The 27030-nt window shown below is 39.7% G+C and overlaps 1 protein-coding gene across 2 annotated transcripts in view; it reads right to left on the reverse strand.

The window, feature by feature from the left end:
• The window catches only part of LOC129695802 (sorting nexin-24-like), a 141339-nt gene that overhangs the window by 41307 nt on the left and 73002 nt on the right, over nucleotides 1–27030 (reverse strand). For both annotated transcript variants that reach the window (XM_055633128.1, XM_055633127.1), the window contains exons 2-3: nucleotides 23640–23723; nucleotides 21445–21549 (exon numbers count right to left, since the gene is read on the reverse strand). In XM_055633128.1, coding sequence (XP_055489103.1) covers nucleotides 21445–21549; nucleotides 23640–23723 — 189 coding nt within the window. The remainder of the gene's footprint in view (nucleotides 1–21444; nucleotides 21550–23639; nucleotides 23724–27030) is intronic.

Raw genomic sequence — 27030 nt, forward strand, 5'->3', positions numbered from 1 at the left:
TTCTAAACCTCAACCATAAGTGATAAATGTACTGCTGAATTCAATGTCAAGTTAATCAAAGCTGCCAAAGTTTTGTTGACCAAATGGCAATCCATAAAACAAGCAGCATTTCTGCAGCCTAGTGACAGCTCCGTCTAAAGGAGGATATGAAGTTCGAGTCTTCTCGGTTGGTAAGCAGATTCTGAACAGCTGTCAAAAAACACAGCTACTTGTTTGGATCCCATGCATGTCTGAAGGATTGTTTAAGAATCTGCAGTCACTGAAATGAATCCAGTTTGATGGTTAAAATGCTGGCAAATCGATAACTTCACAGATGATGAACTCTTGTCAAACAAAACATGTAGTAGCGTCAAGGCAGAATGCTACAGATTTATGCGTGGAGTGTCTGTTTTTCTACGAGTTACTGCTCCCACACCTTTAAACTAACAGACACGGGGAGAAAATTGAAGTAAACCTTATATGCTCTCCCATTTGCTGTCATTCAGAACAGCTGGCAGGAAAGTCGAAACACAAGCAGTCCTCTAAACCAAATGCTGCCGCACTTTCACAGGCAATTATAGTCTTATGAAATATGAATTGCAATTGATTTTTTCTTACCGGGGTTGTCCCGTTACATATTTTAAGCACCCCAGGCAATAATCTGACATATTTTTACTAGAAATGGCAAAAAATACAATCTTTGTGCAATCTTGAGTACTTTATTTTGTCTTCCGTTAACAGACATGTGAAGATCCAGAGATGTGCTTTGATAAAGCCAACAAACACTACAATTATTGTAAATAAATAATCAAACTTGTTCACTGAACACTGATTAACCTTTTTCATGCCAATGACAAATGAGCATGATCAGAGTTCAAGACTGCATTCATCACTGCCATCCAGCACTAGATTCTCCATCTTGCAGTGCATTCCTTCTGGTATAAAGTGGAAATAGAATAATGTTACAAATAATTTACCTTATTTTAAAATAGTTTAAAAAAACCCCATTGTCAAATAATAAATATTTTATTAGCACAAATTATAAAACCATTTTAAGCTTTATCAACCAAACTAAAATGTTGCCAGATTGTATCTTGGAATACTACTTAATTAAAAAAAAACCAGCTGGCTATTCTATGTTTTGCCCGAGCCGTGCCTTCAGATGCTGCCTTGAAGATTTAATGCAGTAATGATCTGCAGCCGAGATGACTGATTTCCAACCACCACCCACTTTCCTATGCTCCAGCTGCAACTCTGAGCACAACTTTTATTTTGCTTTGAGTTCCACAGTGACTTCAAATTTACAAGGGCTCCTAGGTGCCCCACTCAATCAAATTATGCCTCAATGTAAAAGGGAATCATTTTTAACTTGTCTTTGGAATTATCTCATTTCAATTCCTTGTTGAAAAAGCTTAATTGAAGTGTGAAGCTTAATTGAAACTGTGGAAATATGTTTCACATTGCCTTCAATGTGAAGAAAATAGACCAGAGCAAGATCTTCACGGGGAATGGCAGGGCTCTGGGGAGTGTTGTAGAGCAGGGGGATCTAAGAGTACAGGTATATAGTTCCTTGAAAGTGATGTCACAGATAGAGCGTTCAAGAAGGCTTTTGATACATTGGCCTTCATCAGTCAGGGTATTGAGCATAAAGTTGGAAGATCATTTTGCAGTCGTACAAGATGTTGGTAAGGCTACTGTGTTCAGTTTTGGTTACCCTGCTTTAGATATAATGCCATTAAGCTAGAGTGAGTGCAGAGAAGATTTATGAGGACGTTGCCATAACCTGAACTATTTGGGGAGAGGTTGGGCAGGCTAGGCCTTTATTTCTTAGAGCACAGGAGGCTGAGAGGTTATCTTATCATAATATCATTTGATAGGAGCAGAATTAGGCCATTCGGCCCATCAAGTCTACTCCGCCATTCAATCATGGCTGATCTATCTCTCCCTCCTAACCCCATTCTCCTGCCTTCTCCCCATAACCTCTGACATCTAATAGAGGTGTATGATCATGAGGATGAATGCATAGAGTCTTTTACCAAGAGCAGGTGAATCAAGAACCAGAGGATATAAGTTCAAGGTGAGATGGTAAAGATTTAACAGGAATCCGAAGGGCAACCTTTTCACTCAGAGGGTGGTGGTGATATGGAACATGCTGCCAGAGGAGGTAGTTGAGTGTAGCAGGCATTCACAATGATGCTGCCTGGATTGGAGGCCTTTAGTTTGGGGAGAGAGTGGGCTTGTTTCCCCTGGAAAGAAAGAGCATACAAAATATTGAAGCATAAATAGGAAATATAATCAGAATCTTTTTCACACTTATCCCCGTGATAAAGGTACCAAACACAAAAGGGCATTGGTTTGAGGTGGGAGGAAGGAGTTTTAATAGGCATTTGTGGAGAAAGTCCCCCAACACACAGAGAGTGGTTGATATTTGGAGGAGTTGGTGGAGTCAGATAGAATCACTACATTTAAGAAACAATTAGACATGCACCATAGTAGGTATGAATGAAGACCAAATATGAACATATGGGATGCATGTAGATGTGCACAAAGGCCAGCATGGGTGTGGTGGGCTGAAGGACCTGTTTCTGTGCACACAATTCTACAACCCCTACATTCAAGTCCATACAGGATTTAAAAAGCTAAGGATTTCATTGACACATACTTTAAAAAGTTTGGGATTGAGTTCTGCACCCTGCAGAAAAATGTGCATACACAACATAGCGGCTGCAGCTTTCTTAGCTCTGCTACACTAAAAAGCTGAGCCAAATTTTGATACCATGTTATCTTTTCCATGGAGTCTCAAGAACTTTTACTTTTCTTATCAGTTCACGACTCTGCATATTGTGAAATTACTTGCTATAATCTACGAAGATAGACACAAAAAGCTAGAATAATTCAGCGGGACAGCATCTCTGGAGAAAAGGAATTGGTGACATTTTGGTTCAAGAAATCTATGCAGATCACATCATCACACTACACTTAAGCTTCCTATTACCTCCAAGACCAATAGAAGACATCAAGACCAGCACGAGAAAAATCTTTTTTCTGTTGTCACATGCAGTGGCATAGGATACAAAACATTTTTGTTTTATGTTTCTGGTGCTGATTCTAACAGCCAGAAAATATGAGATTTATGGAGCACCTCATGTGGAGTATAGAAATATATTTCCTTATAAAGGAGATTATAATGATGCTAAAATTGATCACATATATCTTCACCCAAATGGCATGTTAGTTGGCAAAAGGAGAAGCCAAAAGGTCCATTCTACTTCTCTTTCCTATAAAACTATATTTAGAAAAATTAAATTATTATCTAATGTATATTTATGAAGGGTATACAAGATTGAATGAAATTGTTGGATTTAAATACAGTACCAATATGTTTGATCCTCATTGGGTTACAACAAATTTCTCTCACTGTTGTATTGGCCTACGTTATTGACTGTATTATGAAGAGGTAACATATTGGAATAATTGAAAAAAAGTAACATGCTTTTTACATTTGTTTTTTTTCTGTTCTTTGTGGAATCGTCATAGGCATTGTAACCAATGATATGAGTATCATTTAAGAACTGTGGAAAGAAAGACCATATCCTCAAGACCATAAACTCTCATCTTGTTTGTTTGTTTGTATGCGTGCGTGTGAGATCCCAAAACGGTACTCGATAGCGCTACAATGTTTGGCTCACCTTACTCACCATTGTCCTGTGATATAAATAAAGTTACTAGACCAAGTGGGACCCGTTGGGCCCCATTCACCTAATGCAATATTCCACCACTCACCCATAATAAACCCTTATGCACAATGATTATATATTTTGTACTATGGCTTCTTTAAGATTACCAGTTTAATACAGAATTAAAATAATTATTGTTATTGTCCAAATGCAATGAGTTCAATGGATAAACATCAACACGGCAAATTACAAAGAAATCCTCCCTTTGATTATCAGGATAAGGATAAAGAATCATGAAAAGACATCTAAAGACTATCCCCTACTCCCAATTCCTCCGTCTATGCCACATCTGTGCCCAGGATCAGGTTTTTCATACTACATCATCGAAGATGTCCTCATTCTTTAAAAAACGGGAGTTCCCCTCTTCCATTATAGATAAGGCTCTCACTAGGGTCTCCTCGATATCCCGCCGCTCCACTCCTGTCACCCTTCCTCCATTTGCAACAAGGACAGTCCCCCTTGTCCTCATCTTCCACCCCATCAGCTGTCGCACACAGCATATAATCCTCCAACACTTTTGCCACCTCCAACAGGATCCCTCTACTGGCCACATCTTCCCATCTCCACCCCTTTCTGCTTTCTGCAGAGACCATTCCCTCTGCAACTCCCGGGTCCACTTGTCCCTTCCCACCCCCTCCCCAGGTACTTTCCCCTGCAACCGCAGGAGATGTAACACCTATCCCTTTACCTCCCTCCTCGACTCCATCCAAGGACCCTGACAGTCTTTTTAGGTGAGGCAGAGGGCACCTCCTCCAACCTCATCTACTGTATCCGCTGTTCCAGGTGTCAACTTCTGTACATCGGCGAGACCAAGCGCAGGCTTGGCGATCGTTTTGCTGAATACTATCTAAATGGCGTCAGGTTTGGAAAAGGGGAAGTACTGGATCTGGGGGTCCTTGTGCATCAGTCGATGAAAGTAAGCATGCAGGTACAACAGGCAGTGAAGAAAACGAATGGCATGTTGGCCTTTATAACAAGAGGAATCGAATATAGGAGCAAAGAGGTCCTTCTGTTGTTGTACAGAGCCCTAGTGAGACCACACCTGGAGTATTGTGTGCAGTTTTGGTCCCCTAATTTGAGGAAGGACATTCTTGCTATTGAGTGAGTGCAGTGTAGGTTTACAAGGTTAATTCCCGGGATGGCGGGACTGTCATATGCTGAGAGAATGGAACAGCTGGGCTTGTACACTCTAGAGTTTAGAAGGATGAGAGGGATTCTCATTGAAACATATAAGATTGTTAAGGGCTTGGACACACTAGAGGCAGGAAACATGTTCTCGATGTTGGAGAAATCCAGAACCAGAGGCCACAGTTTGAGAATAAGGAGTAAGCCATTTAGAACAGTGACGAGGAAACACTTTTTCTCACAGAGTGGTGAGTGTGGAATTCTCTGCCTCAGAGGGTGGTGGAGGCAGGTTCTCTGGATGCTTTCAAGAGAGAGGTAGATAGGGCTCTTAAAAATAGCGGAGTCAGTGGGTATGGGGAGAAGGCAGGAACGGGTTACTGATTGGGGATGATCAGCCATGATCACATTGAATGGCGGTGCTGGCTCGAAGAGCCAAATGGCCACTCCTGCACCTATTGTCTATTGTCTAACACCTCCGCTCAGTTCGCCTTAACCTACCTAATTTCCCGGTTGCTCAGCACTTTAACTCCCCCTCTCATTCCCAAACTGACCTTTCTGTCCTGGGCCTCCATGAGAGTGAGGCCCAGCGCAAATTGGAGGAACAGTACCTCATATTTTGCTTGGGTACCTTACACCCCAGCGGTATGAACATTGACTTCTCTAACATCCAATAGCCCTTGCTTTCCCTCTCACTCCATCCCCTCGCCGTTTCCCACCAGTCTTACTGTCTCCGAATACATTCTAATTTTGTCCCGCCCACTACCGTCATCAGTCTGAAGAAACGTCACCCATTCCTTCTCCAGAGATGCTGCCTGTCCCGCTGAGTTACTCCAGCATTTTGTGTCTACCTTCGATTTAAACCAGCATCTGCAGTTCTTTCCGATACAAGAATCATGATTACTGTATTTCCCGGCAATGAAGACGCACTCTTATTGAGAGAGAGAGAGAGAGAGAGGCAGAGAGAGCGAGCCTGGGATGGAGCAGCCAGCCATCCGCCCAGTAGCTACCCGCCAACCACCACCTCCACCGGTTGCACCTGTGCTGGCGGGCCGGCAGAAGAGGCTGGTTCCGCTGTCTGATCCCAGCTACTTCCCTGCCCGCCCATAATGCGGTCGCTGTGCACCCGGAGTGCCACGGCAGCGGTGAGTGAGTTGCTGCCATGATCTATGACCCCCTCCTTCCCAACGCTCCTTCCTGCCCTCCCCGCAACTTTACCCCTGGCGGCCCAGCCAAGTTTAAAACTTTGTGCAGCCCAGGCCGTGCTGACCCGGGCCAGACACCCACACGCTGCCTGTGGAAAGGAACTCCCCCCCCAGCGGCGCTGTCCTTTTACAGCCGCTTCCCACTTCACACAGTTCCAGGGTCGAAGGCGTGGCAGGTTCTGTGGAGCAGTCGCTACAAGAGTGGCATTGCTCGGCCTAACCATCGGCCTCCAAGACGCAGGTAAATTTAACGGACCTTATTTTAGAGTAAAAAATAGCGTCTTGGACGCCGGGAAATACGGTAATTGTGCATAAAGTAAATTAATTTGAAAATATGGCATAACTGATGTTTTTCACACATGACAACATTTTAAAATAGTAACTTGAATTATAAAGATATTTCTTCTGCTTGACATTATTGTTTCTTACATTACTAGTTCATATTAATATATACATTTTAATTGTGACCGTATGGCTAACTGTACAGGTTTCTCCCTACCCCAGCAAGGACAGATAGCTAAATTAATTAATGTTCAGATTCAGTCAGCGGAATCAGGAATTGCAAATTTAATTTCATTAAATAAAATGTAACCAGTAAACTCTGGAGATTAATGCTGTTTCTCCAGTTTGATTCTCTCACTAATTTGCTATCGTCCAGTTCATATTAATTCCCAGACCTTGTTAATTATTTTGCAGCTATTTAGCTATTTAAAAAAATATATATATAATTCTATTGCAGGGTCCATTACCAGTGTGACCCTGCCTCTGCCAGAAAACCTCAGCAGATTAAGGACTTTGACTGGAGCCCATTCATTTTCAGCCCAAGTCTAATTACTGCAGTCTCCTTCTAACAGGTACCTCTGCTATCTTGCATTTGAGTTCTGTGGTTGCTTCGGAGGACAAATACAAAAGATTAATTGTTTGCTTTGTTTCATCTCTGGAGAACTGAAGGCGCTTAATCAAGAAAAATAATTCCTTCCAGTGTTGACGTGGTGACTTGACCAGACTATAATTGCAGAAAGTAGAAGTACTGAGGTGCATTTTGTAAGCGTAATTTTGTTTTTTAGCTGGCTTCTACCTTCAATACATGTGAAACAAATTTAAAAAAACAATTGGAAAATTGATGAGTTGTGTTAACATTTCTCACAGCAAGTAATTTGGCTGTTTGGCTTGTTTTTAAATTCTGACTGATAATGTTGGGCAGACTGTTATTTATAGAATCTGATAGTTCGCAAAACCAATCAAGGAGACAATCGTAAAAAGCATTTCCAAATTGTCCTTAATTATAAGAGCACAGGTAGAGGTAAATGCCGTGATACCTCCAATTAAAAAGAACCTCCTTTCTACTGTGAGCCATTTGTCCACATTTCGCTGATCTGATAAGCAAGTCATCAAATGGTGAAACAGATTAATTGCATTCAATTAATTGTAGAATAACTGAAGGTCAACCAAAGCTTAACAATAGCAAATGCAAATAGAATAGTAACTGCACAATGAACTCCAAACTTGATTGAGTTGAGTACAAATAGAATAATGAGTGGCCATGGTGGAGTCACAAAGGTTTAATAGCTCACGTGTGTTGATTCTAGTAATAGTTTGGTTCGCTGCTGTGGAAATACATTGTAGATTTAAATAGAATCTGCAGTCCATGAAAATGGCACAGACCAACTCATCCTCTGGTTATAGTGTTATAACTCACGACCACATTTCAGAAAATAATTCATATAGGCTGAATTACAAGTCAAACTAATATATATATTAAAAAAAAACAAATAAGGATATTTTAAGGCTTTTTGCTACACATTATTCTGCCTACCTTACTGACCGCTGTCAATCTCACTTCTTACCAGCTGATCAAACACTGCAAAATATAGAAAATTATTTTGTTTTTAAGCTTTTCATAAAATTTAAGATACACAAAATGTTTCCAATTTTAAGAATTGAATGAACTGAGATTGGTCACTGTTAAGAAAATGGGAAACCGGAACAGGAGGTCGTCAATTGGTCCCTTGAGTCTGCATTCAATAAGATTGTGACCAATCCAGTCTTAGCCTTAATAATACTTTCCTTTCTTTCCCCATATCTGTTTGCTCCTGTGTTGTTTAAAATGTCTACCGATCTCCACCTTGAACATTTTCATTAACTCTGCCTCACTGGTTCTCATTGGCAAAGGAATTTAAAGATTTGTGACCATCTGGGGATTTAAGTATAGGAGCAGGGAGGTTCTACTGCAGTTGTACAGGGTCTTGGGGTGAGACCACACCTGGAGTATTGCCTACAGTTTTGGTCTCCTAATCTGAGGCATAGAGGGAGTACAGAGAAGGTTCACCAGACTGATTCCTGGGATGTCAGGACTTTCATATGAAGAAAGACTGGATAGACTCGGCTTGTACTCGCTAGAATTTAGAAGATTGAGGGGGATCTTATAGAAACTTACAAAATTAAGGGGTTGAACAGGCTAGATGCAGGAAGATTGTTCCCGATGTTGGGGAAGTCCAGAACAAGGGGTCACAGTTTAAGGATAAAGGGGAAATCTTTTAGGACTGAGATGAGAAAAACATTTTTTACACAGAGAGTGGTGAATCTCTGGAATTCTCTGCCACAGAAGGTAGTTGAGGCCAGTTCATTGGCTATATTTAAGAGGGAGTTAGATGCCCTTGTGGATCAGGGGGTATGGAGAGAAGGGATCAGGAGGTATGGAGAGAAGGCAGGTACAGGATACTGAGTTGGATGATCAGCCATGATCATATTGAATGGCGGTGCAGGCTCGAAGGGCCGAACGGCCTACTCCTGCACCTATTTTCTATGTTTCTATTGTGTCTCCAAATGTCTATGCACTTCAGTTGTAATGGGTTTCTCCTTACATGGCAGTTATGGCTTCTTATCATCACCCTCTCACTAGTGAAAACATTACACCATGAACCCTGTCAAGTTCCCTTATTTTGCTAAACTCCAAGGAATACTGACCAAAATTGTCTTGTCTGTCAGAGTCATAGAGTGATAGTGTGGAAACTCTCCTACACCAGCCAACAATGTCTGAGCTACAATAGTCCCACGTGCCTGCGCTTGGTCCATATCCCACCAAACCGGTCCTATTCATGTACCTGTCTAATCGTTTCTTAAGCGATGGGATAGTCCTAGCCTCAACTACCCTTTCTGGCAGCTTGTTCCATTCACCCACGACCCTTTGTGTAGAAAAGGTTACCCGTCAGATTCCTATCAATTCCTGTCTTGATAGCACAACCTTTTCATTCCAGAAGTTAGCCTGGTAAATATCCAATGACAACCTCCAATGCTTTTTTTTTAGGTAGGGAACCAAAACAGTGCACAAAATTTCAAGTCTGATCTCATCAACATCTTGCGCAACTGAAACAGAACCTCTCTTTTCTCTGTATATCCTGTATATCGGCGAGACCAAGCGCAGGCTTGGCGATCGTTTCGCTGAACACCTCTGCTCAATCCGCCTAAACCTACCTGAGTTCCCAGTTGCTAAACACTTTAACTCCCCCTCCCATTCCCAAACTGACCTTTCTGTCCTGGGCCTCCTCCATTGTCAGAGTGAGGCCCCGTGCAAATTGGAGGAACAGCACCTCATATTTCGCTTGGGCAGCTTACACCCCAACGGTATGAACATTGACTTCTCTAACTTCATGCTTATTTTGCTTTCCCTCTATCCCCATCCCCTCCCCCTTCCCAGTTATCCGACCAGTCTTACTGTTTTTGTCCACCTTACTGTCTCTGACAACATTTTATCTGTTTGCTTTGTTGTTACCTTCTCCAAACTAACAATGATCTATTCTACATTTGCCTTGATCTCCAGTCCCTTTGTCCTGTTTTCACACCTTACACTTCCTTATCCATCCATTTCCTTATCTATGTACCATGGCACTCATGGCATCAATCTGAAGAAGGGTCTCAACCCAAAACGTCACCCATTCCTTCTCTCTAGAGATGCTGTCTGGCCCACTGAGTTACTCCAGCATTTTGTGTTTATCTCCCTTTTCTTAAACTCCAATCTCTTTGCAATAAAGGTTAATATACCTTCTTAAGCATCTTCTGTTGAATCCACCCACTTACATGATCCAATTTATGCACTTAGAATACCATAACTCTGAACTTAATTCATTTGCATTTGTCCTCCTTTTAGATAATGATATGCCTTCTGATTCCTCGTACAAAACGCAGGACCTCACATTAAAATCCATGTGCTAGATTTTCACCTAATTGTTCAATCGAAATATATCTCAATGCAGAATCACAGTATCTTCATCACCTATGTTCTATAATTGCAGGAAATCTCCCACTTCATTTCCTCCTCTCTCTATTTACCCAGCCTTTCACCCACAATTTTGTCTTAATGTTTCAATAAGGCCTCCTCTTGTTCTTTTAAACTACAGTGAGTATAGGCCAAACTCTTTTTTTTTTAATATGTCAACCTCTTTATCCAGTAATCAATGTAGTGAACCTACTCTGCACTGCAAACAATTCCCTAAATATGGAAAGCAAAACAGTATGCTCTATCCTAAACTTAGATATTAAATATGTGGTATATAATTCCCTCAGGTAAATATTTCAAAATGTATGGATTTTATACTTTCAAGTTATTATATTTTCTGAAGCATTTTGAAATTTTAGCTTCAAACTTAATTTCATGCTTACTTTGCCATTTTCATATTTTGCTCTGTACAAGGTTTGAAATATTGGTTAAATTATGTGCTTTTTATTTCCTGGCTTGCTTATGAAAAAATCTTCAATAGCAATGGCTACTCAGCCTGCTTGATGAAACCATTCTTCTGTGACCGTCCGAAGAAAACTACATTGGCAAAAATAATGCCCACACCAATGACATTACAAATCTTCGTGGAATGTTTTCTTTGGAAATAAGTGCTGTTGCTTCATTGGTTACCATAAAAAGCATGACTTTGCAGATCACAATGATAACTTCAGCATCAAAGAGGCATACCAACAGTACCTACAGAAATCACCTATACTCCAAATAAGTGATGTAAACTATGTATATTACGTGTATTAACTGTATCACAGGATTGAATATGACCCTTTATTCTAACTGCAAATGAAACCAATCTTTTGCTTGACAGTTTTTTTTTTTTTTTAAAGATACAAGATTTCTCTTTTCAGCAGTTATAATTAACATTTATATCTGGTGAGCTTTTATATATGTAAAGGTTTGTGATAGTTGAACTTTACCTGCTTGCTTTTCAATTGTGCTCTTGTTAAGCTTACAGTATTTTACCTCCTGGTTCAAGGCATCAGAAATCAATATTATAATGGTTATGGACCAGCCTGCCTTCAACGCTGTTATATATTCATTTTCTACTATGTGGTTCATTTGCTTGAATGGTTCTTTGTGGGATCAGTGTGCTGAGTTTAATCTTGTTCATTCCAGTTTCTTTTTTTTAATCAAATTAATGATTTTGCATTCCCAAGGAGAAATGTTGTTTTATTTTTAAACATTTATGTATCAGCAACAACTTAAAAGGTCAAGCCCTCAGTCCCATGTCTTAAGGTCATACATTCAAAGCCCATTTCTAGAGACGTGAGCACGTAATTCACACCTTCATGTCAATGCTGTACAGAAGAAGAGCAGCAATTCTGAAGGCACTAACTTTCAGATGAGACATTAAATTGAAAACTCCTCCACTCTCCCAGATAAACGTGACAGGTCCCAGGGCATTATTGAAGGAAAACAGTGAAATGCTCTCAGTGTTCCGGGTACAACATCTCCAAATCAAGATCACTGTCATATTTCAGCTGATCGGTCATCATATTGTTGTTTGTCAGTATTTATAATAAAGGCGAAAAATAGCATCCTGGATAGTTGGTGGGAACTACTTTAATTTCAGGAACCAACACGTGGCAAAATTATCATGATTTAAATAGCTGTGAGGAAGGAGATAAAAGCACTAAAAAGTGCCAGATTCCCAGAAACTGTGTATTTCAATCCCAGATTTTTAAAGCAAATAGGGAAGAACGTTGCAGATTGCACATAACCTTCTAAAGTATTGCCATTCAGGAATTATTCCTTTAGAATGCAAAATTGTGCATGTCACACTGCCATTTAGGAAACATGAGAGAGAAAAAAAAAAACAGGGAGTTATGGATCAGTTATGTTATTCTACGATTAAGGTTCGAATGAAAGACCAGTTTGAAATGTTATAGCCGACCAATGGGCAACGTATTTATATCTGGACATTGTGCTTTCTTAATGAGATGAACAAAAATAGCACGCAAAATTAAATTGTTAAATGGACCAACGAGCATCAGAAATAATCTCTTGAATATGTATGTAATTTAAGGCCAATTTGAGATAGTGTTGGAAATATGATGATGCAGACAACGGTTAAATAAAAATGGAAGTCCATACACCATTTAGTTTAGAGATACAGTGCGGAAACAGGCCCTTCCCTCAACTCTACTGCTGCGCCACCGTGCTGCCCATGTTTGAAAAGTAACATGACATTTTTTCCAACCCAGAGTCAGAAACTCCATCACATCATCTCTTCCCATGCAGTGATCCTCATCATAAGTGAAGGCAGACCTGCTTCTCATCCTTCTGAAGGACTTTCAAGACTTTCTCCATGAAGGAGCCTGGCCCTGTGAGATTTATCAGATGCCTTTGTACTAATTTTCCGACACCTGCACCAAGGGTGTTCATCTGCCCAACAGGAAGTGCAAGTAAAAGCTTTAGTGTTCCATATGCAAGTCTGAGAGCAGAGTTCCAAAAAGTGGGTCGGCCAACCACTAGATTCCCATGTACATTCTAGTCTAATAGCATGAGGTCTCCTCAAGGCATCAATGGTGCAAGATGTCACTTTGGATTATTATTGTTATTCATGGAGAAGGGAAACTACTTGTTATTAGTGTTCTATGAAATAATGGTTTTGTAAGCATTTTTCTCCAGACTACATTGCTTATTCTCTGACAGTTTAGTCCAACGTGGTCCAGTTTTTATTTCAGCTATGAATTATATTTGCAAGAGAATATTAAAACATGTTAAGAACATCTTTAAATGGTCTCTTTATATACATGATGGTGTGGTAAATTGGATTAGTAAGTATGCAGATGATACTAAGATAGGTGGGGTTGTGGATAATGAAGTAGATTTTCAAAGTCTACAGAGAGATTTATGCCAGTTGGAAGAGTGGGCTGAAAGATGGCAGATGGAGTTTAATGCTGATAAATGTGAGGTGCTACATTTTGGTAGGACAAATCAAAATAGGACGTACATGGTAAATGGTAGGGAATTGAAGAATGCAGGTGAACAGAGGGATCTGGGAATAACTGTGCACAGTTCCCTGAAAGTGAAATCTCGTGTAGATAGGGTGGTAAAGAAAGCTTTTGGTGTGCTGGCCTTTATAAATCAGAGCATTGAGTATAGAAGTTGGGATGTAATGTTAAAATTGTACAAGGCATTGGCGAGGCCAATTTTGGAGTATGGTGTACAATTTTGGTCGCCTAATTATAGGAAGGATGTCAAAAAAATAGAGAGTACAGAGGAGATTTACTAGAATGTTGCCTGGGTTTCAGCAACTAAGTTACAGAGAAAGGTTGAACAAGTTAGGGCTTTATTCTTTGGAGCGCAGAAGGTTAAGGGGGGACTTGATAGAGGTCTTTAAAATGATGAGAGGGATAGACAGAGTTGACGTGGATAAGCTTTTCCCACTGAGAGTAGGGAAGATTCAAACAAGGGGACATGACTTGAGAATTAAGGGACAGAAGTTTAGGGGTAACATGAGGGGGAACTTCTTTACTCGGAGAGTGGTGGCTGTGTGGAATGAGCTTCCAGTGAAGGTGGTGGAGGCAGGTTCGTTTTTATCATTTAAAAATAAATTGGATAGTTATATGGACGGGAAAGGTATGGAGGGTTATGGTCTGAACGCAGGTATATGGGACCAGGGGAGAATACGTGTTCGGCACGGACTAGAAGGGTCGAGATGGCCTGTTTCCGTGCTGTAATTGTTATATGGTTATATCATTCACAAAAGTTTTGCGCAAATGTTGAAGATAGTATTTTTTATTATTTTTCAGTTTGGATGCAATAGACTTGCTTTATCACAGACCTTGCAGTTTTCTTTTTTTTATATGATGGTACTAAAGGCACTTGCATAATTATGTAACAGGACACAATAGACAGTAGGTGCAGGAGTAGGCCATTCAACCCTTCGAGCCAGCACCGCCATTCAATGTGATGCTCTGAAGCTCTGAAGAAAGTCTGAAGAAGGGTCTTTACCTGAAATGCCATCTATTCCTTTTCTCCAGAGATGCTGCCTGACCCGCTGAGTTACTCCAGCATTTTGTGTCTATCCAATCCCAAGATTGCCTTACTCTTTATGGACTTAAATATCGGTAATTACCAACATTTCTAATGTAATGGCAAAATATTCTCGACTTGAACATCAATTGTTTCTTACTTCACAGATGTGTGTTCTGCCGTGTTTTATGGCATATTTAGCTGTCCCACCTTCATTGTATTTCGCTTTTGTTTAATCTGGATGGAGTCACAGCAACAGAGTAACCAGCATCTGTAATCTCGTTGATCTGCACACCCAGCAAGAATTTTCCTAAATTTTCCACCACCCTCAGTCTCGCACAAATTTTAATTTAAAGTTGATAACAGAAGGAGATAAACAGGTGAAAAATGATCGTGATAAAGGGCAGCCTGAACAACCAGAGCAGTAGAAAACTGGCCTGCCATTTAAAACAGTACAATTTCCCTCTGTTTTCTTGTCAGCCCTGGCTTATACTTGGCTGTATTAATATAGTATTTCAGAAGGGGTAAACAACTGTGGACAATCAGTTTGATAATGTTATATTGTATTATATTAATTGTAAAATTAATTTGCCACCATTTAATAATCTGAAGATACTAGGGAGCCATATTGTTCAACCTTCTCAATTAAAGGGCAACATAACAATAACATCATATAGAACATAGATAAAAATGAAAAAGCAAATTAAACAAAATTAGAAATTGTGTGTAAAAAATCCAATACTGGGCAAAAAGAGCTGAGAGGTATGTCATGAAAAATATTTTTATTAACTTAAAGCATCTGCAATGTAACTATGTAACAAAGAGGCTTTTGTTTTCTATATAAAATATTGAAAAAAGACAAAATATTGAAAAAAAGATTTATGCAGTGAATAAAATTTGTTGTGTATATTTGTTGCAGATTACTAAAAATATTACTGGATCTCTTGCAGGTGGCCTTACATGGATCATACATCAGATCAGCAAATTCTGTCAAGATAAGCAAATTTGACACACATTGAAATAGCTGAAATAGCTCACTTTGCTATGAGGCACACTTTGAAATGTCTGATTTTAGGTGCTTTCCCTTTTATACATAACATTTATCAGGGAAGATGACAATATAGACATTCCAAATTAATTTGAATTGTAGTTCTAGAATGATCATTTTGAAAGGAAAGGAGAGCAATTTCGATTTATATGTATTGAAAATAGATTACAGTCAATGCAGCACAGGTAAAGTGAACCATCTAACTCATAAATCTGTGAATTCAGCAATGTGTTATATATGAAATGATTGCTGAGCTGGGGGTTCAGAAGCTATTTTTCAAAACTATGTCACTTTAAAAAAAAAAAATGGTTTTACCACCGTGCATGACAGGTAAAGAAAGATGTGCCTGGAGATGAAAGAACCGAAGTAGTTCCTACCACCTACACTTCTGAATTCAAATTAAAAACCAGTATGCCAATTGAGTGGAGAGTTTTGCCACTGGAGGGGAAATTGCTGGGGTTCACTTAGGCCATTACCAAAAGCCAGAAGACACAATGGGATCTGAAACTAGCAGATATAAACAATGATGGATTTAAGTTATTAGCACAAAGGAAAATGATGGATGGTATTCTGCTTTTCTTAATCTACATCATCATCTAGATCTACCTAAAGATACTTTTGGTACTAATAAACTTAGTTAATGCCCAGATAAAATCAGAGTAGAGTAATCTGACTGTGGTCTGCATCCATATCGATCAATAAAATCACTTGTACCAAGGAAAGCACAGTTACATGCTGACAATCCAAGTCATTAATATTGTTTAACAGCACTAAGTCGACAATCACAGGAAGAGCGATTTTAAGCACTTTTCGCCTTTCGACACTTTTGTTTTTGTAATAGGTTTGTAAATACTATGGTAATGACCTCAATTTAGAATGATTACTATTGAGTTAGAGGCAATTACCAGCTATAAAGTATTTTTGAGTGTTCAAAATGTTGCTTTCGACATTGTTTTAAAGTGAAATAAAATGTAGACAATAGACAATGGGTGCTGGAGGAGGCCATTCGGCCTTTCGAGCCAGCAACGCCATTCAATGTGATCATGGCTGATCATCCCCAATCAGTACCCCATTCCTGCCTGCTCCCCATATCCCCTGACTCCGCTATCTAGCTCTCTCTTGAAAGTATCCAGAGAACCGGCCTCCACCGCCCTCTGAGGCAGAGAATTCCACGGACTCACAACTCTCTTTGAGAAAAACTGTTTCCTCATCTCCGTTCTAAATGGCTTACCCCTTATTCTTAAATTGTGGCCCCTGGTTCTGGACTCCCCCAACATCGGGAATATGTTTTCTGCCTCTAGCGTGTCCAAACCCTTAACAATCTTATATGTTTCAATAAGATCTCCTCTCATCCTTCTAAACTCCAGAATGTACAAGCCCAGCTGCTCCATTCTCTCAGCATATGACAGTCCCGCCAGTCCGGGAATTAACCTTGTAAACCTACGCTGCACTCCCTCAATAGCAAGAATGTCCTTCCTCAAATTAAGGGAGCAAAACTGCACACAATACTACAGGTGTGGTCTCACTAGGGCCCTGTACAACTGCAGATGGACCTCTTTGCTCCTACACTCGACTACTCTTGTTATAAAGGCCAACATGCCATTCGCTTTCTTCACTGCCTGCTGTACCTGCATGCTTATTTTCATAGACTGATGAACAATAACCCCCAGATCCTTTGTACTCCCCCTTTTTTCAAACTTGACATCATTTAGATAGTAATCTGCCTTGCTGTTTTTGATACCAAAGTGGATAACCTCACATTTATCCACATTAAACTTCATCTGCCATGCATCTGCCCACTCTCCACAACCTGTCCAAGTCACCCTGCATTCTCATAGCAAGTATTTGTGTTCAAGTACTTTCAGAGAGATTTAGCACTCCATATATTTTAAGATATTGTTTTGCAATTCCTTGGAAGAAAATACATAAATAATTTAAAATGTTTTAAAATACTATAAACACTATTTTCAGTAAAGCATTTTCTCTCTGAATTGCTGCAGAAAAGAATGGATATCAGGGTCGCACGGCAGTAGTGCTGCTGCCTTAGAAAGCCAGACACCTGGGTTTCATACTGACTATGGGTCCTGCCTGCTTGGAGTTTGTACGTTCTCCGGGTGCTCTGGTTTCCTCCCATATCCCAAAGACATACAGGTTTGTAGGTTAATTGGCTTTGGTAAAAATTGTAAATTGGCCCTCGTGTGTCGGATCGCAGTAGTTTACAGGGTGATTGCTGCTCGGTCGAAGGGCCCGTTTCCACACTGTATCTCTAATTAGGTTTTGATCATCTAAGTGATTTCAAAATGTTTGCTAGCAAGGATTCAAAAATATAATTTAATGTATTTTCTCATCACTGCACTATCCCAGTTCTGGCTGGTGGTTTGAAAAGGAACTGCCAGCATATAACCTCTCACAGTGAAATACTTCTCAATCCTATGCAGACCCATTCACGTCCAGAACTTTCTCAGTGATTGAAAGCACATTTCAAGCAAAGCCTTATGCAATTAAAATACTCTTGCATAATTTGCAAAATATATTTAAAAGTAAAACAACCAACATACAGCAAGACTGATACACTGGATAGTCAATGGAGTACAAAACAATATATTATCCTTGCTTGTGCCTATCTAAAGGAGACTTTTAGATACACACACGGACAAGGAAGGAATGGAGGGACATGGATCACGTGGAAGCAGGTGAGATTAGTTTATCTTGGCATTGTGTTCGGCACAGTGGCGCAGCAGTAGAGTTGCTGCCTTACAGCTCCAGAGACCCAGACCTGGGCACGGGTGCTGTCTGAACAGAGTTTGTACGTTCCCCTTGTGACCACGGGTTTTCTCCGGGTGCTCCTGTTTCCTCACACACTCCAAAGATGTACAGGTTTGTAGGTTAATTGGCTTGAAAAAATTGTAAAATGTCCCTAGTGTGCGTAGGATAGTGTTAGTGTGCAGGAATTGCTGGTCAGCACAGACTCGGTGGGCCAAAGGGCCTGTTTCCGCACTGTATCTCTAAACTAAGCACAACACATACATTATGAGCCAAGGGGCTTAATCCTGTGCTGTACTGTTCGAGTTCAAATTTACCCGAGTCTCAAGTCTGGGTGTTACGCTCCCAGTTACCTGCTCAACCACAGGAATGTCTTCCCAAATCCAATCTGCCACTCCCTTTTCTTTAAGGCACTTCTTGAAATGACTCCCTTCCCTCTCCTCCAGACCATGTGGTTTAACATCTCCTTATTGGCTTATTGGTGTTATTTTGGAGTCTTTCACATTAAAGATGCTTTATAAAATGCAAGTTGTTGCTACACCATCCATGCCTTGCACCAGAAGCAATTCCTTAAATATAAATAGGCAGCATAACAGAAGTGGGAAATAACAGAATGACTGAGATAAACAGAAACACAGGACTTTCAAAACAAAATGAGTATTGAGAATTTCTATCAGATACCACCATGGGAGTTTTTGAAAATAAAATACTGGCAATAGATTAAATATTTTCTGTCGGTACAGTACAGTGCCAAAATTTTGAGTTTCGGCCAGGGCTTGGTAGCAGAGTGGCTGCAACTGGACACAAATTCAGAAGTTGGGATCACCAATCTAGAGGGAACTTTGAATCCCAGTACTGGAACAGGGGAATTTAAAGAAAACACTGATATCAGTAATAATGAGGTAATAATAATTTCCGGTAGTGATTATCATAGAAAATTTGCTGATTTACTGAGGGAAGGAAAAGGTCTCTCGTTTTTAGGTGGTTTGGCCTTAAAGTGATATGTGAACTATGTAATTCCTCTACTTTCTTAGCAATGTAAAGAGATTCGGCATGTCACCAAACACTCTAACCAACCTCAACAGATGCACTGCAAGAATGTATCCTGACTGGTTGCATCATGGCTTGGTGCAGCAACTCCAATGCACAGGAATGCAAGAGAGTACAGGGAAAGGTGCATTCATTCTGGCCCATCACAGGTACAGCGTTCTCCTCTATTAAAATCATCTGCGAGGTGCTTCTTCAAGAAAGTGGCACCTATCATCAAGGATCCTCATCATCAGGGCCATCCCTCTACTTCGCTGTGACTATTAGGCAAGAGGAGCAAAGGCTCGAGGTTCGGGAAGAGTTACTATCCGCCAACCTGCAGGTTCTTGAACCAATGTGCACAACCTTCATCCTATCTTGGTAATGGAAAAGTACATGCCACCTCTTGCACTACCACTGATTTTGTTTCCAATTGCATATTTTTGTACGTCTTTTTTTTTACTGACTTTTCTTTTCACATTTCATACTTTATGTGTTTGTGTATTGTCTGAGTCGACGTGTCCAAGATGCTGCCCCAGCAAGAATGTTATTGTAACCCCTTCACCATACTTGTGCACATGGCAATAAACTCAACCTGATTGCTCAAGAAGTAATTAGTGATGTTAATGAATACTGGTGTTGCCAGTGACATACACATTTAGTGAAAATAGGCCTAGGTTGTATTTTTTAAATTTATTCTAGTCTTTCAAATTCTTTTAAATTCGGTTTAAAAATGTTATTTGATTATTTTACATTTCAGCTTCATCACGACAGTCAATTTTATGGTATTATAAAGGCCACTGAGATATTTGTCATCCTGGGCATTCTTCAAGAAGCAAGAGCTGCTGTTTCCTTTGTCAGTGAAAATCATCCTGGCCTTTTCTTGGACAAATTCATTATTTAGTATGAAATATATTATTTTTAGATAAATCATTAAAAACAACCATGGACAATTAAAATACTATTACTAAAACTCTCCTCTTGACCACTTCCAGTCTGCGGTGTAATTAAATTTACGCATAAACGATCCCCCATAGCGCTACGATTTTTCGCCATCTTACTCACCATTCTCCTCTGCTGCAAGTCAAATAAGTTTTGTTCCGATCGGTGAAATAGTATAAAAGATATTCTCTGTGAAATTTTCTGCCACAGAAAGTAGTTGAGGCCAGTTTATTGGCTATATTTAAGAGGGAGTTAGATGTGGCCCTTGTGGCTAAGGGGATCAGGGGGTATGGAGAGAAGGCAGGTACGGGATACTGAGATGGTTGATCAGCCATGATCATATTGAATGGCGGTGCAGGCTCAAAGGGCCGAATGGCCTACTCCTGCACCTATTTTCTATGTTTCTTTATAAAGGTTTAAATTCGTGAAAACCTGCCCCTTCCGGAACCCGCTTTCAACAACGTGGCAAGGAGAATAAAAAGTGGAAGGGGCGCAGAGTGTTGAGCAGCCTGCGGGGAGCGCGCAGCCCGTGGAGAGTGTTGAGCAGCCCGCGCAGTGTTGAGCAGCCTGCGGGGAGCGTGCAGCCCGCGGGGAGCGTGCAGAGATTGAGTAGCCTGCAGACTGCTTCTGCGGCGACCAGCATGGCCAGCCGGAAGCCTCCTAATAAAAGGAGAGCGTTACATACATCTTTGCACTGAGCTATATTTACATCTGACTGTTAACACATGGAAATACGGTTCAGATCATAGGTAATTCACATTTTGGAGATATTTAAACCTTCACGTCTGAATTGTTTTTATTCCAAATTGCTTCTCTTTGTTTTTATAAATGTTATTTTATTATTAAAATAAAAAAAGTCAAAACTTACAAGATCAATGGTTTAGTATTTTGTATAAGAGCAAAAGCATTGTGTAATAATAATAATAATGTGGTAATAAGCTTTTTAACAGATCAGAAAGGAATACTGGTTTATCTAACAGTATACATTGCAAGTCTAAGTGGCCTTATATTCTCTTACTGCTATGACAGTGACAGAAATGGGCCATTATCTTTGTGTAGTCTGTATGTCAGAATTCTTGGCATCAACACTCTGCGCGGTGAAGTGCCCTGTGATCTGATAAATCGATATTTCATAGCAGAATTCAAAAGGTGTATGACAGAATAAAGCTGAAATATGTATTGAGGGTTGAAACCTATGATGTATTTAACAGGCTACATATCGTTGAGGGCAACTCAGCGCAAATGCTCATTTACACGCGTTGGAAAGAAGCTCCCAATGCAGAACACATTTATGCAACCTTGATTTATGAGGCAAGATGCCTCCTCAAAAAACATTTTTAGTGAGTTTACCTGGAGGTAGGCTTCTAAACCATGGCGTCGCTGTTCTAAGACTTTAGGTACCCAGTTTCGCACGTGCTTTGAAGGCATTTCAGGCGTTTTGATGCTTTTCTTCAGCTTCAGAAAATAAAGTTATGTAGCAGAAATTAGCAGAAATTAAAGCCATTTTAAGTTGATATTTGCTAAAATATTCATTTAGAATGCTTCTTATTTAGTTCATAAATTTACAGAATAACATGATCAAATCACTTAAATGAGAAACCTTTTTCTCAGCACATATAAAAAGTTAAATATAGGGGGATTATTTTTGATTAATTACAACTGGGGAAAATGAGCTGATCACTTTGACTATATTTCTGGTCAGCTTTCATGCCATCTTACCATTTGTCATGCTTGGATTCAAACTAGTTTGATGCCTTTTTAAAAAACAAAAGTGCAAGTCAGAAGCAGACAGACGATAAGCCAGAAACACAGCATAAGACATGACACTAAAATGGTTTAAATTATTTTTTTTAATGCTTTGGTAAAGTTAACACTAGAGAGGCTGGGCATAAAGAGTAAAGGGGAATTTAAGATAAAAACAAAGCAATTACACTAAAACCACACAGTTCAGGTAGTGAACATTCAGGTTGGCAAGTTGCGATGAATGGCAGTTCACAGGGGCCACTATTTGTGTCTTACTTAGGTGATATAAAATGTAGATGGATTTAGGCATCGGAGGAGAACCGTATCAAAGCATGCCAAAAGCACCAAACTAGAAAGCTTAACAAAATATGTTGACATTCATGAAAGATTGCAGTACAAGAAAGCTTAGAGTGAATATACTGTAGAGAAATACTAACTAATCTATTTTATAATTGAGAGAAAGGTTAATATTAAAATAAAAAAGCTCAAGGATTGTGAAATGCAGATACAATGGTTATAAATGAATGCTGTGACCTTCCTTATCTCAGCTACCACCTCATCCCCACTTGCCAAAAATCCACCCCAACATATCAGCAAATTGTGGTCCATTATTTGGCTACAAAATGGAAATATATTTCATCACTTGATTTCCGCAGATAAATATGCAAGATTTTTTAACTGGCAGGTGTTAATACTCAAAATATTTATTCTACTTCAACGACATTATTCCCCAATTTCTGTTCACTATTAGTTCAGCATTGCATGTCGTTAACAGAGATGAAAAACTGGAAACAAAAAAAGGGTAGCCACTGGGGACTGAATAGCGCACATCTTTCACCTTTGACATCAGGGTTCAAATTCAACCAGAATGACTGGAGTTAAATTGCATTTTCTTTGCCAGCTACATAGGCCTAACATAATTTATACAGCATCTCGTGGAAAAGATTCACACAACAATATCACATCTTGACACAAAATGAGAATCATAAACTTTGATGATGTAGGATGAAAATGAATTTATTAAAATGCATTAATGAGAGCTCAGATGAGGCTGTGGTTAAGAGACATTGCTGGGGTTTTGAAGTGGAAACACCTCCCTGCAAGCATCTTGTCTGATGCGTTGGATGCCTGGACTGGATAAAAAAAGGTTCTATCTATGCCTATTATGACTCGGAGGGGGAAAAAATTAAAGCAAAGAATATCTCTAAGGAATACATTTGAGCCAACTCCGATTATACTGTACTAGCAACTGACAAAACTGTGCAAAATACGTTCAACAGTGGGGGTTTCCATCCCCGCTGTGCAAAGAGTACATATGACTGCCCGTAACAAGGTAGCAGAGATAACAGATCTTCAAAAATATGGTTCTCTGCAGCATAGTGTATAAACGGCCACATTGTCCAGTGATTAATTGGGACTGTGGCCAACCAAAGTGTTACAAATGTTGTACTCAGCATCGGCTCAGAAAACAGCATTTGTGAACAATATTTTGTTGCAGAATCCTTCCATCAACAGCAGTCAAAGAGTCATCATTGCAGCTGCTGCCTTCCATGATAGCACTGCCAGGTGAGTAATGAACTCTTCAGATGAATAGAGGCAAATTCAAGACAATTCAAGTTTCCGGCAAAACCTGACTGCTTACTCGGTAAATACCCAAAGGATGTCCCTTCAGCTGATGATTAACAATCCCACTTGTTTCGTGGGACTATAGCAGTAAACTACAGCTAGTAGATACCAGGTTGAGGAGAATTTGCGTGGGGATGGTGGGAAGGGGAAGAGTGTGAAGTAATGACAGAAATTACCTTTTTGTGTAGTGCATGAAATTCACTGTACCGTTTCTCTACAAAGTGCTTCCTTCCACTCATGAGTACTTCAATTTTAAATACCTACAAAATTAAAAAAAATGTAAATCAGAATTAATACATCTTCACATGTGGCCAATAAACTGCTCCTGCATGATATTAAAAAGTCTCCAGTATTGCAAAACTGAAGCATCGACTCATGATGACATTGATAAAAGTTCAATGACCAAGTTTATTCACCATCAATTATAGGGTTATTTATTTATTTTAAAACTTTTATTATTTTGGGCACAGAGAAGTGTCACACCAAATTTACAAAAAATAGCTTAAAATTAAATTGGTTATGACATCCTGCAGTGTCATGACAAATATCTGTATTTGAGATTTCTAACACTAGAATTTGCATCAAATTACATTGTAGAGTGCATCACTAAAATACAAGTTTACATTTTATTCTATGCAAAAACAGAAACCATTAAGACCTAATCTTGCTGCAAGCCAATTTGCTTCTAACCTACAGATATATTTGTTTAAAAAAACCTCAGCTGGACATTTTCAGTCTGCTTTAGCACAATGAAGGATGGCAAAAGTTCATTTTCATTACAAGACAAATATGACAGGTTCTATTGCTTTCACTGGTCTGCGGAAGGTCGAAAGGCCAGAATATCAAGCCTCTGGGTGTGCTAATTAATACCCTGCACTATGTCACTGCCTGAATCTAGGGTCACTGAATTCGTCTGAAAAATGGATGATAAAGAACATAGGAGAAAGTAGCTATCAAAGCGCAGGTACTGAGTATTGGAGCTGCAAAAGGAAGAGCATATATCTTTATTTTGAAAATAAAACTAACACAGAAGCATTAAAATATTTTTAAATATTTAAAGAGTGAGTGGAGATCACATGGATTGGTCAATCCACTTTATTCCTTACATAATAGCAATTTTGTAAACTAATATTTTAACAATAATATTAAAAATATCACATTTCAATAAAAAAAGCTTCCACACATGCAAAAAGAAAATACAGATATAACCAATAGAAGTTTTAACACTTTCATTACACACAATGTCCTAACGCAAATCATAAATGAAAAAATTACTTACAAGAAATATAAAAGGATTTAAAGTAATAAAATGTTAAAATAATTTAAGCGTAAGATTGCTTTCCATTTACGAATGCTACCTGTATATTCATTGCTTAATTTTGTTTACTCGTTTCCCTCTCCCAACAATATGAAATGACGAAGACCTTGGTATATTTTTAAAAGTTCAATTAATTATTGCAACCAGCATATTTGGTAAGTATCTAACAAAGCCCCTTAGAGAATCCCATAATTTTAAAAAGTAACATTTTGCTTCATGCTACTGTAAATTGGCGCTGTAGAAATAATTTTGTTGGGGAAGCACATACTTCCGATATTAAACTTAAAAAATAATAATTAGCCATCTCCTAATACTCGAGATGATGAGATTTTCTGCATTTGGTGATCATGCAAGTATAGTTCAGAAATCTGAATTTACATTCCTTCACAACAGCATATATATATATCAGTCTGAAGAAGGGTCTCGACCCGAAACGTTACCCATTCCTTCTCTCCAGAGATGCTGCCTGTCCCGCTGAGTTACTCCAGCATTTTGTGTCTACCTAGTGAAGCGAGACCAGGCAGGTTGAGCAAAGTAATTTTTATTCACAGAAGAAAATGAACTAAAACTCGTGAAAACTGCGTGCCTGACTTAGCTAACAAAAACAGCCCCTGTCGCTGGGAGGAACGCTGAATAAATGGCTAAAAGCCCGCAAACGAACCCCTGCGGTCACATGACCGTGCCGACCAATGACGAGGGTTCTGACCTCCCCACCCCACCACTAGGTGTCGCTACACTAGCATATATAATCTGCTTGATCAGATTCTATCCAAGCAATGTCTTCTCCTGAGAAATGGTACACTGGCATAACATTTGATCCTGTTTAGCGGTGCGACTTGAAAGTCGCAATGATCAGTAGATGACGTGGATTGCAGAAGATAAACAACATCTTGTAAACTATTATTTGGTCCATTATTCTCTTCAAGGTGCTGCTGATGATTTGATGGCTGAAATTTAAGTTTCCATGAAACTTCCCAGGTCTTGCAAGGCAGATCCTGTGGAAACACATTTGAAGCTGGCTACAAGATCTGTTGAAGAGAGATGATGAAATGCAAATCACATCAAGCGGGATGAAAGCAGACAGGCTTACAATCCTTGAGCTGTTTTTTTCCGTCCATATCTGCTATTAACTGCTTGAATGCGAAAAATAGATTTTGTTTTATAGTTGGACACCTGAAGTCTGCATCTCAATTCTGCAAGTTAGCAAGTACATCTATGGCCGCTCAGGACACCTCTATGTTCACTACCTGCTTCTGTTCAGGTGTTGCCTTAGTCACAAAAAATTTCCTAATAGACAATAGACAATAGGTGCAGGAGTAGGCCATTTGGCCCTTCGAGCCAACACCGCTATTCACTGTGATCATGGCTGATCATCTACAATCAGTACCCTGTGCCTGCCTTCTCCCCAAATCCCTTCACTCCGCTATCTTTGAGAGCTTTATCTAACTATCTCCTGAAAGCATCCAGAGAATTGGCCTCCACTGCCTCTGAGGCAGAAAATTCCACAGATTCACAATTCTCTGGGTGAAAAAGGTTTTGCCTCATCTCTGTTCTATATGGTCTTCCCCTTATTCTTAAACTGTGGCCCCAGGTTCTGGACTCCCCCAACATCGGGAACATGTTTCCTGCCTCTAGCGTGTCCAATTCCTTAATAATCTTATATGTTTCAATAAGATCCCCTCTCATCTAGTTATGATGTCAATCTCCATTCGGTTCGGTAAATGGTTGCGCAGATGATCATACATCCTCAACAGGTAGGTATGTTGCAAAACCTACCTTAAGCGTCGCTGCAGATCTGTCCAAGCCCGTGTGTGCGATTTTAGCGCTGTTGAGAGGGGGGCGGGTTTAAAACGCGATTTTCCCTAGGCTGTTCAAATCGAGGTTGTTCATCCTACTTAGTTGCTGACGAAAAATCGCTTGGAGGTTTGTTCGCTGGAGCTATTTTTACATTTAATGGATTTTTAAATTATTATAGGTTAAAAATGATCCTCTATACCCGCGACTGCCGACCACGGGCAGGATCTCATACGGGGACAACGGAAGGTAGGTTGTTTATTTTTACATTAAAAAGGGCTTCTTAAGATCCCTTTATACAAAGTTTTATGTTGCGAGTAGCTAATTTGGGGCCCCATTAAATCCCGCAGTATTTTTCTGGGCATTTGGGGTACAAATCTACCGCAATGGGAACGTTCTAAACCAGCGCGTTCCACAGTATCCCACTCGAAAGCTGATTTAAATGGCCATTAATT

Source organism: Leucoraja erinacea, chromosome 3 (assembly GCF_028641065.1).
Source record: "Leucoraja erinacea ecotype New England chromosome 3, Leri_hhj_1, whole genome shotgun sequence".
NCBI classification, from domain to species: Eukaryota; Metazoa; Chordata; class Chondrichthyes; order Rajiformes; family Rajidae; genus Leucoraja; species Leucoraja erinaceus.